At 43.2% G+C, this 13,130-nt stretch overlaps 1 protein-coding gene across 1 annotated transcript in view; it reads right to left on the minus strand.

The window, feature by feature from the left end:
- Mphosph9 (M-phase phosphoprotein 9) overlaps positions 1 to 13,130 on the minus strand; it is a 59,986-nt gene that overhangs the window by 42,303 nt on the left and 4,553 nt on the right. The window contains exons 3-5 of the mRNA XM_051205061.1: positions 10,147 to 10,236; positions 9,473 to 9,996; positions 7,593 to 7,719 (exon numbers count right to left, since the gene is read on the minus strand). Of these exons, the coding sequence (XP_051061018.1) occupies positions 7,593 to 7,719; positions 9,473 to 9,996; positions 10,147 to 10,236 (741 nt within the window). The remainder of the gene's footprint in view (positions 1 to 7,592; positions 7,720 to 9,472; positions 9,997 to 10,146; positions 10,237 to 13,130) is intronic.

The following is a 13,130-nucleotide window of genomic DNA, read 5'->3' on the forward strand; positions in this document are numbered from 1 at the left end:
AGGTTCAAAGACCTCAACATAAATCCAGCCACACTGAACCTCTTAGAAGAGAAAGTGGGAGGTACCCTTGAACAAATTGATACAGGAGACCACTTCCTGAACATAACTCCAGTAGCACAGACACTGAGATGAACAATTAATAAATGGGACCTCCTCAAACTGAGAAGCTTCTGTAAGGCAAAGGACACAGTTGACAAGACCAAACGGCAGCCCACAGACTGGGAAAAGATCTTTACCAATTCTACATCTGATAGAGGGCTGATCTCCAAAATATACAAAGAACTCAAGAAACTAGTCAACAAAACACCAAATAACCCTATTAAAAAATGGGGTACAGAACTGAATAGCAAATTTTCAATAGAGGAAATCAAAAAGCCTAAAAGACACTTAAGAAAGTGCTCAACATCCTTAACTATCAGGGAAATGCAAATCAAAACAACTCTGAGATATCATCTTACTCCTGCCAGAATGGCTAAAATTATGACAACTTATGCTGGAGAGGATGTGGAGAAAGGGGAACACTCCTCCACTACTGGTGGGAGTGCAAACTTGTAAAGCCATTTTGGAGATCAGTATGGCAGTTCCTCAGGAAAATGGGTATCGGTCTACCACAGGACCTGGCAATCCCAAATGATCCACATCCATGAAACAAAGACATGTGTTCAACTATGTTTGTAGCAGCATTATTTGTAATAGCAAGAACCTGAAAGCAACCTAGATGCCCCTCAACTGAAGAATGGATAAAGAAGATGTGGTACATCTACACAATGGAATACTACTCTGTGGAAAAAACAATGGAATCTTGAAATTCGCAGGTAAATGGATGGAACTTGAAGAAACCATCCTGAATGAGGTAACCCAGGCACAAAAAGAGGAACATGGTATGTATTCACATGGATTTTTAGACATAGAGCAAAGGATCACCAGCCTATAATTCACACCGCCAAAGAAACTAGGATACAAGGAGGATTCTAAGAGAGTCATATAAGGTTCCTCACAGAAGGGGGAAGAGACAAGATCTCCTGAGCATGGGGGGAGTGAATGGAGAGAGAGCTAGGAGAAAGAGAAAGGGAGAAGAGGAAAGCACGTAGGACTAGGAAGATTGAGCCAGGGGAGGAATAGATGAGAGGAGAGAGAAAGAGACCATTAAAGAGGGAGCCATTATAGGTTTCAAGAGAAAACTAAATAGAGAGAAATGTCCAGAGACCCACAAGACTGACCCCAACTAACAATTTGAACAACAGTGGAAAGGCTACCATAAATGCCCTTTCCTGATAATGAGAACGATGACTAACTTATCCACTATCATAAAGCCCTTATCTAGTAGACACCCACAACTGAACACTGAGCCAAACTGGAATCCAGATGCAGAGAGGGAGGACAAGACCAGGGTACAGAATCACATAGAGACAGATGAACAAGGAAGAGCTAAAGGGACCCCAGACTGATAGCTGGGAATCCAGCATGGGACTGACTCAGACCCCCTGAACATGGGTCTCAGCTAGAAGGCCTGGGCAGTCTAAGGGACCTCTGACAGTGGAACCAGGATGCATCCCTGGTGCAAGAAAGGACTTTGGGAGCACATTCCCCATGGAGGGATACTCCCTTAACCTTAACCTAGAGACAGGAGAAAAGGCCTAGTCCCTACTCCAAATGACTTAACAGATTTAGATAACCCCTCCTGGAAGGCATCACCCTACATGTAGATTTGGGGGGGGGATGTGAGGAGAGGGTAGGAGGGCATGGAAGGGAGGGAGGGAGGGGCAGAGGGGGGAAGGGGGAACTGGGATCGATTTGTAAAATAAAAATAATAAGAAAAAATTAGCAGGGCACAGTGGCACATACCTTTAATCACTGCACTTAGGAGGCACAGGCAGGCATATCTCTGTGAGTTTGAAGCCAGCCTAGTCTACAGAGCAAGTTCCACGACATCCAGAGCTACAAAGAAAAACCCTGCCTTGGGGGAGGGGAGGGGAGGGAGCAAAAAGAAAGAAAAAAATTAAGGTACTAATCTATTTATATCATCACAACTTTAATAAATCAAATGACTCAAAACCACAAATCAATATGAACCTCAAATAAAAAAATTACTTTTGAGTTGTCTGTGAACAACATTGAACCCAGGGAGGTCTCTGGGCACACTAGGCAAAATGCTCTACCACTAAGCTACAATCTAGCCCTCCCTTATGTTTCTTTGAGACAGGGTCTTGCCCAGGATAACCTAAAACACATCATTTTCACACCCCCAATTACAGATTTCTCTCTCTCTCTCCCTATGTGTGTGTGTGTGTGTGCGTGCGTGCGTGCGTGCGTGCGTGCGTGCGTGTGTGTGTGTGTGTGTGTGTGTGTGTGTAGTGTTGGTTAAACCCAGGTCACTGGCCATGCTAGAAAGGCACTTTGCCATAAACTACATTCCTTAGCCCTTGCTTTGGGGTTTTAATTATTTATCATCACCATCATTATGTGTTTGGGTATTTTGCCTGCCTGTTTGCCTGTGTACCATTTCTATAATTGGTGCCCATGGATACCAGAAGATGGTCCTGGGTTACCTGAGTCTAAAGTTACAGATGGTTGTGAGCCACCATATGAGTGTTGGGAACTGAACCCAGTTCCTCTAGAAGAACAACCCATGCTCTTAACCACTGAGCCATCTCTCCAGCCCCAAGTCCTTGAGTTTTTGATACAGAGTCTTGTCATATTATATAGCCCAGGCTAGACTAGAGTTCACTATGCAGTTCCAGGCTGGCTTTGGATTCATAGTCCTTCCCTCTATTCCCTAAGTGCTAGGATTGCAGGTGTATACCACCAGGCTCTCAGCCTGTTACTTCTCATAGCAAACAGTGGTTGCTAGTCCCAGTAAAGGCCAAAAGTGCTTATTTCCCAATCTGATTAAAAAACAAAATAAGATGTCGAAGTTGAAGAGGTAGCCCAGTTAGGAGCAAGTACTTCTCTTGCAAAGGACTCTGGTTCTGTTCATAGTCCTCATTCACATCAGATGGTTCATAACCACCTATAACTCCTCCACTTCAGGGGATCCAATGCCATCTTCTGGCCTCCATAGGTTCTTGCAGGGGCACATGCGCACATGCGCGCGCGTGCGCGCGCACACACACACAAAAATAAAAAGGAAATCTTTTTAAAGAAACAAAAACAGTGAGTCACCACTCTTTCCTCATAGTACCTCTAATACTGTCACACACAAAACTATTATCTGGGAATGAGCATAGCACAGTGGAATGCCTCCACACACAAAGGGCCTTTGTTGGTTTCATGATCACCACTACAAAGAAAAGCTGTCTCAAACAGAGATGTGTAACAGGGACATAACAGGAATGTTTTCTTTTTCTTTCTTCCTTTTTTTTTTTTTTTTTTTTTTTAATTTTAGTTTTGGTTTTTCAAGACAAATTTTCTCTGTGTATCCCTGGAAGTCCTGGAAATAGCAACTCAGATACTGTCACCCTCTGCCTCCAGAGTGCTGGGATTAACGGCCCATGCCACCACACTCAGCAACACTTTCATGGATGTCTTGCTAGATGCTCCTCCTCTCCATCCTCAAGTCAGAGGAGCTGGGCAGCACTTGATTAGAAGGAACAAGCTAATCTCAAGTCTGCTGCACAGGGTATCATTCCATCTCTTTCTATCAAGACACATTCCTAAGTCACCATTTGTTTCTTAGAACTCTTGACTGCTCCAGTCTGGGAACATGACTATCGAGGACCAAGTCAAATACTCCCAAGTGAAATATTTAGACTTCATACTGCTTCTAAGGTTTGGTCCTCAGGCCAGGAACAAACACACACAATGCACTAGAATGTTGCTATATACAACAGCTGGCTGCAAGCTTTCTGGGCAAGTGAGGCCCCACCCCCACAGCCACACCGCCCTTAAAAGGCCATCCACCGAAGAGAAGGGCCACTTGAAATAAAGTAATAGCATCATTCAACAAAGGCCTTCTAAACATAAGCCCTCTCTCTCTTAGCCAAAGATGCTGGCCTGAGCCTAGCTCAAGGACCTGCTGAGGAACATAGTCTAATGGCCTATCAAAGAAACCCAAGTCCTTCAGTGCATGAAATGGAAACAAAGAACAACTTAGTTCTGGAAAATGTTTGTGTCACACAATACACGAAGTCAAGATGGGCTTCAAAGTAGCTATTTCCCAGAATAAAACAGCACAGTGCAAGAGGAAAAGCCCATCAGAGGAGAATTCTGCTAAGCAGTCCTATTGTGGGATGAAACTGAAAACACTGGGTGCAGAGAAAGGCTCAAGTCAAGTTTCCAATGTCTGTGAATCCAGAATTCTCTAACAAAGAACTGCAGCGGGCATGCCATCCCCACATCACCAGCCAGTACCACCTCAAAATCATTTAAAGTTCAGTGACACCAAAGAAACCTGGTCTCCCCAAATGATTTAATGCCAAATATACCCTCCATAAGGACAATTAATCTTGCCCAGGGGACGGTAGAAGAAACCACCCCTCCTCTGGCTGCCCTGCTGGGACTTGGGATAAATTAGCTGCAAGGGGTCCTATCAGCAGTTTGAGGGTGGTGGCTGACCTGATGAGGACAGCCGGGCAAACCTGTTCCAAACACACCACATAACCAAATCACCCTGGGACTACGTTTTAGAGGCCCTCACACACCACACCAATGTCCATGAATATAAAACTTCACAACAGGCAGACCCAATCCCCTAGCAGTCAGAACTAGCACAAGCAACCAGCAGTATACTTTTAAATCTCAGGTGACTCCCAACATACAGTGAAGCCTGGGAACCACGAGGCAACACCAAATACAGAGTGAGTCACATCCACAGATCTCTGTAAGAGGCCACTGACTCCAGCAGGAGTAAAACCACAAACCAGCAGTAAGAAAGTCTTGGGGCTGAAGGTGTGGCAGTAGACAGGCACTCAGCACGTACACACGTGAGAATGAGGTGGGCATGGTGCAGGGCTTATGTACACATGCAACCCTACAAGTCAGAAAGCAGAGACAGGAGGATCACAAGTTGAAGACCAGCCTGATCTATGTAGGGAGACCCTACCGCTCGTGGGTGGAGAGTGAGATGGCGTTTCAGTATTCGGTTTTAGAAACCAAAAGAAACTATTATGTAGGAGAATGTTCTCACTTTATCTCAAATAACTACAAAGAAAAGAACAAATTTCTACCCTAATCTCCAAATAGTTTCAGACTACCATCCCCCAAAAATGATATCAAAATGAGAGCCTGACTGCAGCGCGCTGATGGGCCTTTCCAGACTACCCTGCAGAAAGCACTGACAGGCTCATCTAGCTTCAGAAGCTCTGTGGTTCATGAAGCTTCACTTTCACTCCCGCCCTCTTCACCACCAACCTGGAGAGCTCCATGAACTACACAGAACTACACAGTACAAGCTGAAAGAGGGAACATACCAAACGTGGTGCCTCACCCCTGTAATCTCTACACCTCAGACACTGAGGCAGGAGGGTTAACACACATGCAGTGTTACCTGGGCTACAGTATGAGACTGTGCCTCAAAAAAAGAGGTGGGGAGCACGCTGCTACAAGACAAATAAGCAATCCCTTTCAAAGTCTGAGGGAAGCCAAGCATGGTAGTACACCCCTTTAATCCCAGCACTCAGAAAGCAGAGACATGTGGCTCACTATGAGTTCCAGGCCGGCCTGGTCTACAGAGTGAGTTCCAGCCAGCCAGGGCTACACAGTGAGACCCAGCCTCAACAAATAAAAATAAAAAAATTTTTAAAAGGCCAAGGGACAAGGAAGTGAGGTGGCTCAGAGGGTACAGGTGCTTGTTGCCATGCCTGACAACCTGAGTTCCATCTCCAGAGCCTGACTCTCCTAAGTTGTTCATTGACTTCCACATGTGGGCTTAGTGTGCACACCCACACCCAAGTAAGTAAAAAGTAAGTAAATAGATAAATGCAAAAAGAAAAATAATCAAGACTGAGGAACTCATGACTTTTTTATTAGACATTTTCTCTAGGATAACGGCAAGCCCGTGTTCATGACGATCAGGACACACCCCATTCCAAAGGCACTGAGCCCTCAGCTCGTTCAAGAATTTAATTTTGGAACCTGCATGTAGGACACTAAGCAGTGCTATCCCATTACAGTTTAGGCCATGGTGGCAACACACACATACTGGAACTTTGTGTCTATGACCCTTTAATGACAGAATTGCTGGGTCAGCAAAAGTAAACATTTCATCTTGCAAAGCATAGTGGTATGCTATCACAATCCTGCTACTCAGGAATCTGGGAGGGAGGAGAAGGAGGCAGTCTGGGTTATATAACATAGCAAACCAGCCACAAGAAAAAAAATTAATCTATTATCAATTTGCAATTCAGATTATAAAATCAGCACTGCCCAAATTTCAACAATCTTAAGAAAGGTATTTCAAAGTGCTTGGCACACACAGTACTACTTGTTGCAATGTACTACCAACACATACTATGTGAAGGTGTACTTAGCTGTGCTGGAGAATAGTACCTAGGCCTCATGTGCATGTCAGACAATACTCTTCCATTGAGCTACCCCCAGTCAAAGCTTTTTATTTTATTTATTTGTTTGTTTATTTTTGGTTTTTCAGGACAGGGTTTTTCTATATAGCTTTGGCTATTTGTAACTCATTCTGTAGACCAGGCTAGCCTAGAACTCATGTGATCTACCTTCCTGAGTGCTGGAATTAAAGGTCTGCACCACTACCACCCAGTAAACTACGGCTTTTTTTTTTTTTTTTTTTTTTTTTTTTTTATGGATCACTTTCTTGCTAAATGCAAACATTTCATACAAAGAGAACAGGGGCTCTGCAAGCCTTCCCCCATTTAAATTTTATATGTACGGCTGCTTTGCCTGCATGTATGTCTATGCATGTGGATACAGTGCTCATGGAGGCCAGAAAAGGGCATCAGATCCCCTGGAGCACAAACTGTTGTGAGTCACCCATTGGGTGCTAGGAATTGACCTCAGGTCCTCTAAAAAGCAGCTACCACTTTTAGCCATCTCTCATTCTTCATTTTTGTAGAATTTTGTCCTTCATTAATTCTAATGTCCAGCCTACTAAAGAAGCTGGATTTATAGTAAAACATAGTCAACCCTGAGACTAAAAAAGATTTGTGAAATTCAAGGCTGAACAAATAAATGCTCAGCAGTTAGGAGCAGTGGCTGCTCTTACAGATAGGGGCTTGGTTCCCAGCAGCCACATGGTGGCTCATAACCACCAGTAGCGCCACAGGATCCCATACCCTTTTCTGGCCTCCAGAGGCATTGCATGTACATGGTACATATACATGCATGCAAGAAAACATTCATATATATGAAATTAAATAAGTCTTAAAAAAAAAAAAAAAGCTGGGTGGTAGAGGCAGATGGATCTCTGTGAGTTCCAGGCCAGCCTGGTCTACAGAGTGAATTCTAGGACTGCCAGAATTACATAAAGAAACCCTGTTTCCAAATTAAAAAAAAAAAAAAAAAAAAAAAAAAAAAAAAGCACACACACACACACATACACATATATTTGTAATAAACACAGGACTGAAAACACAGCAATCAGGAGCCATGGCCATGGCATATTACATGAGTCACACATCACCTACTGTTTCAACTGGAGGCTTCCTGTTTGACTCGCTCCCTGGCTTAGGTCTTGAGTAGCCATCTTCTGTATGTGCTTGCTTTGGCTGGTTCTGTTTCAGCTTTTGTGCCCATGATGTTATAGACTTACTACTTAAAAAGAGAAAAATAAGATTACTTTCTTTAAAGCCTTTAGTCAGCACAGTACCTAGTGCTTCAGTGGGTAGTGTTTTGCTTTTCTGCTACTACAAAGGGGCAGATGCAACGATGTACATCTTGATTCTAGCACTTGGGAGGCAAAGGCAGCAGATCTTTGTAAGTTTGAGACCAGACTAGTCTATACAGCATGTTCTGGGATAGCCAGGACTACATAGAGAGACTGTGTCTCAAAAAAACAAAAACAAGAAAGAATAATGTTTTACTGATTCTCCTAAATCTTTCTTATTTTAAAAGTGTATTCATACTGGTGCTGGAAAGATGGCTCAGAGGTTAAGAGGCCCAGGTTCAATTCCCAGCACCCACACAGTAGCACACAACTGTAACTCCAGCTCCAGGTGATCTGACACCCTCACAAAATACCAATGCACATAAAGTTAAAAAGTAAAAACATATGTGTATGCACATTTTGCCTAGATGGATGTATGAATACTGCATGTGTGTCTAGAAGAAGACATTAGGACCCTACACTTTAGAGTTACAGGTCATTGTGAGCCACTGTGTGGATGCTGGGAATTGAACTCAGGTCCTCTGTAACAGCAGCAAGCACTCTTAAACCACCAAACATCTCTCCAACTGCAAATTTTGTTTCCTTAAATTGTCATTCATTCATTCATTCATTCATTCATTCATTCATTTATGTGTCTATGTCACAGTGTACACATAAAGGCCAGAGAACAACTCTGTAGAACAGTTTTCTCTTTCCACCATGGGTTCTGCAGATAGAACTCAGGTCACCAAGCTTGCATGGCAAGCACCTTTATCCAGGACCATCCCACTGAACCTGATTTTCTTGTCTCCTAACTCTCTCTCCCTTTTTTTTTTTTTTTTTTTTTTTTTTGAAACAGGATCTCTCTATTATACAGCCCTGGTTGTACTGGAGCTTGCTATATAAATCAGGCTGGCCTTGAACTCACAGAGATACACCTGCCTCTGCTGGGATTAAAGGCATGCACCACCATGCCTACCTTCTAAAACACATTTCAGATGTGTAAAACTGAAAACTTAAGAGTAAACCACAAAATTTCCTAAGATTTGTTGTCATTTTTTTGACTTTGGGAGATTTCTGATTTTTGTTTTTTCTTTTCTTTTGGAGATGGTCCTAGATGTCCTAGAACTCACGCTATAGACCAGGTTGGCCTCCAACTCAGAGATCCTCCTGCCTCTGCCTCCCAAGCATCATCATACACAGCCTAAGTTTAAGAGTATTTTTTAAAGATTTTGTGTATAGGTGTTTTGCCTGCATGCTATATATGTGCACTACACGTGTGTAGTACCCAAGGGGGCTAGGAGAGGGTGTTAGATCAACTGGAACTGCAATTATAATTGTTAGCCTCAAAAAAAAAAAAAAATTGTTAACCTCCCATGTTTGTGCTGGGAACAGAACCCAGGTCCTATAAAAGAGCAGCCAGAGCTCCTAACTGCCAAGTCCTCTATCCAGCCCACATTTAACAATCTTAAAGCACTGCACACAGGAAGAGTAAGGAGTCATAATACACTGTGGATTGTTGATTTCAGTTCTCCACCTGCAACTCCAATGGTAGAGTCAGGTTTTAATGATAAAACTGATCTGTATCCAAATACCTGTCATTCTACTATGGACCAAATAAAAAAGAACCTTATTTACTACATCCTAAATGCCATTAATAAACAAGTAGAAGTCCCTTCAAATTAGAGGAATTCTACTTACCTACTTGCTTTTCCACTGTATACTTCTGAAATCTTGTTTTCACCAAGAAAATCATGTTGAAAATCACCAGGAAAAATGGAGACATCTTCCTTTAGAGATGCACAAAGCTCTTCAGGGGTCTGTGCAAAAAAGTTTATGGCTGCTGTGCCACCTACAGGGGCATGTGCCTGCACGGCAGGGGCTGTGTGCTGCCCCTGGGAAGCCGCCCCAGGCTCCACAGGCTCCGTGGGCTCTTTAGCCTTGTGGGTGTTCATCTCCAGGATGCAGAAGGTGCCGTAGCCACTACTCAATGAGCTGCTGTCCACATTGCAGTCTGGATGGGACATGGATGATTCTGGCTGTGTCTCGGGTTCCTTAGACTCTGGGTAACTGATAACAGACTCATTTCTTTCGCTGTTTTCAGAAAAGAAGCCCATTTGGCTTTCTGAGGACACCTGCCCACTCACAGAACTGCTGCTACAGGGAGGCCAGGGAGCATTGCTGAGCTGTAGCCTCACTAACTTCCTTATCTCCTCCTGGATGCGCTGACAACAAACAGGGTAAAAAAGTACATTAAACATTTTTAATACTATTTCTCTAAGTATGATGTCTTATTTTCATAAAAAAATTAATGCATGAACTGCTTTGTCTGCAAATCTCACAAATAAACAGCATCAATGGTCAAGGCACCTTACCTGGATCTGCCTGTGGAACTGTTCCTGCTGGGCGACAATCTGCTCCTGGCACCGTCGCTCAACCACACTGAACAGCTGCAACCACCTGGCCTAAAAAATTATAAAGAACCTTCACTGAGTTTAAACTAAGACATCACAAGAAAAATGCTCTAGTGAGGAACATCCCCCTTCATTGTCTGACTTTTTTCAGACAGGGTCTCACTCTGTAGCCCAGGCTGGCCTGAAACCCACTATGTAGCCCAGTCTGGGCTCAACCTCAAAACAATCCTCCTGCCTTAGACTCCTACATTATAGGCACCAAACCTGGAAAAATACATTTTTTAAATTATTATTTTAGTGTGAAATTTACAGGCCAGTTTAAATAGTTCAAATTTTATATTTAGTACAACCCTACAAATGTAAAGGTTAAGTATCTTTTTTAATGTAATCTGCAATCTGGGTAAATCTGCAAGTCTTATTTTTAATAACCTGTGCCTTATTTATTAAAAATGAATTTGTGCCTTATTTTTCAGATGGAATCTTTTTTCCAATATTTATTTTTATTTTATTTTATGTACATGGTGTTTTGACTGCATGACTTCCCTGGAACTGGAGTTATAGACAGCTGTGAGCCGCCATGTGGGTGCTGGGAATTGATCCCAGGTCCTCTAGAAGAGCAGCCAGTGCTCTTAACCACTGAGCCATCTCTCCAGACCCTCAAAAGGAACCTTAAATTGTCTTCTGTTGTTGCCTGATGCCTCCCTGTGAAGAGGGCAGCTACAGGTAACATGCAGCCATGTAGGTGCTATGAATGAATGGATGGATGAATGGAATGCTGGTCCTCTGGAAAGCAGCCTGTGCTCTTAATCACTGAGCCATCTCCAGCTCTGTTGTTATAGTCTTTTAAGAATTTCTCATGGAAGGCAGTTCTTTCCTTCTACCATGTGGTGTCCAGAGGATGAACCCAGGTCATTAGGCCTAGAGGCAAGCATCCTTACCTACTGTTATTTCTGATTAATAAATCATTAAATAGTACCTACAATAGTATATACCTATAGTCCCAGCACTCATTAAGCTGGGGCAGGAGGGAGACTGGCCTGGACTAGACAAGACAAAAGATCTCCTAATAGCTGTACCTTGTCTGTGCATGTGCACATGTGCATATATGTGTGTATGCACTCATGCATGTGTGTACATGTATGAAACCAGAGAGAAATGAGCCTCAATTGTCATTTCTCAGGAGCTACCCACCTTGTTTTTTGAGACAGACTCTCTCACTGGGATCTGAGACTTGCCAATTATGCAAAGCTAACCCAGGAGCCCCAGTTCTACTTTTAGAACATTAGGACTACAAGAGCCACTGCCCTCCCCAGCTTTTTATGTGGGTGCTAGGAATCGAAATCAGGTTCTCACGCTTATTTGGCAAGCACTTTCTCTGTTAACGAGGCCACCTCCCCAGCCTCCAGATTTGTCTTCAGTTCCTCATCCTATCCCCCATAAAAGCTAACAATTTCCTTAAGTACTGAAATGTACCCAAAAGAGTCTCACATCCTAAAATAGAATAAAACAGTAGAATGCTTTTACTGTCACTAAAGGGTTCCAAACAGTGCGGAGTTCAGAGTGCAAGGAATGAAGAATTGGCCTCAATTTCCCTTCAGAACCCACATTAAGGTCATGATTCCCCCTGACTACCAAGAGCAGTAAGCACTTCCCTTAGAGACACAAGGCAAGACAGGGGCACACATTCTCCAGAAGGACAAACCCCATCTTAAAGTCTGGTGCCTACCTGCTCAAAAGTAGATGGTATGCAAGTGACACACGGTATCAGTGAGGAGCCACCCTGAAAACCAGCTTTGCCGTTTAAAACCTTCCAGGCTCTCCACCCCATCACTGTTTACTGCCTTGTACTGCCTGGCTGCTACATTCCTCCCAACTCCACACCAACTCTGTACCTCTTGATCGCCACACACCAGCCTCTTCCTGACCTTTGGATGTGTAGAAATGCCTTGCACCTCCCAGCTTTGGAAGCTCCCTGCCCAGCTCTTCACGAACACTGCCGTCCTCCCAACCCACAACCCCAGACCATCTCCACCTCCCACCATCCCAAGCAATCCTCTTTCTTGCCTTATATCTGTTTTATATTAGAAAAATAATAACGATTTTTACGCAGTTTTGTACATATTGCCCCAAACAAACTGAAGTCTCTTTCAGAAATGAACCTGGTCCCTAGCTCAGAAGAGAACATTAATCTCAGTCATCAGAGGATCAGCAGTAGATTCCTTCTTTAGCTGCTCCCTTCACAGGGGTCTATAAACTGCAGACACCAGAGAACTTCACAGACACGCTATGAGCACAGATGTAGCACTGTAATATTGTAATAATATTTTTTTTGCTATAAACAATTTCCATTTCCTTCATACCACAGATAGAGGTGTATGCAAGTGTTCCCGCATGTGTGCATGTGTGTATATGACCATGCACATTAGCAGGCATGCATGGCTGCAGACTGACATTAGGCCTAGGTGAATAATAAGCAAGCACTCTGCTACCTATACTTTTTTTTTTTTTTAATTATGTATACAATGTTCTGCCTGCATGTATGTCTGCATGCCAGAAGAGGGCACCAGATCTCATTATAGATGGTTGTGAGCCATCATGTGGTTGCTGGGAATTAAACTCAGGACCTCTGAGCCATCTCTCCAGCCCCTATGTTTTTTTTTTTTTTAAACAGGGTCTCTCTGTGTAGCCTTGGCTATCCAGGAACTTGCTGTGTAGAAAAGGCTGGCCTTACAAACCTGCCTGCCTCTACCTCCCAAGTGCTGGGACTAAAGGCATAAAAAACCACCCAAACCAATTTTTAAAAGTTAGTACAAATAAGTTATTTTACCTGTAAATCTCACTTTAGAATGATATGAACTGCTTTACTTTAAAAAAAACAAAAAAACAAAACCTGTTATAAAAAGAGGTCTCCAGAGTGAGTGCCTCTAATAAGAGTGCTGCAAACA

The sequence above is a fragment of the Phodopus roborovskii genome, unplaced genomic scaffold (assembly GCF_943737965.1).
Source record: "Phodopus roborovskii unplaced genomic scaffold, PHOROB, whole genome shotgun sequence".
Lineage (NCBI taxonomy): Eukaryota > Metazoa > Chordata > Mammalia > Rodentia > Cricetidae > Phodopus > Phodopus roborovskii.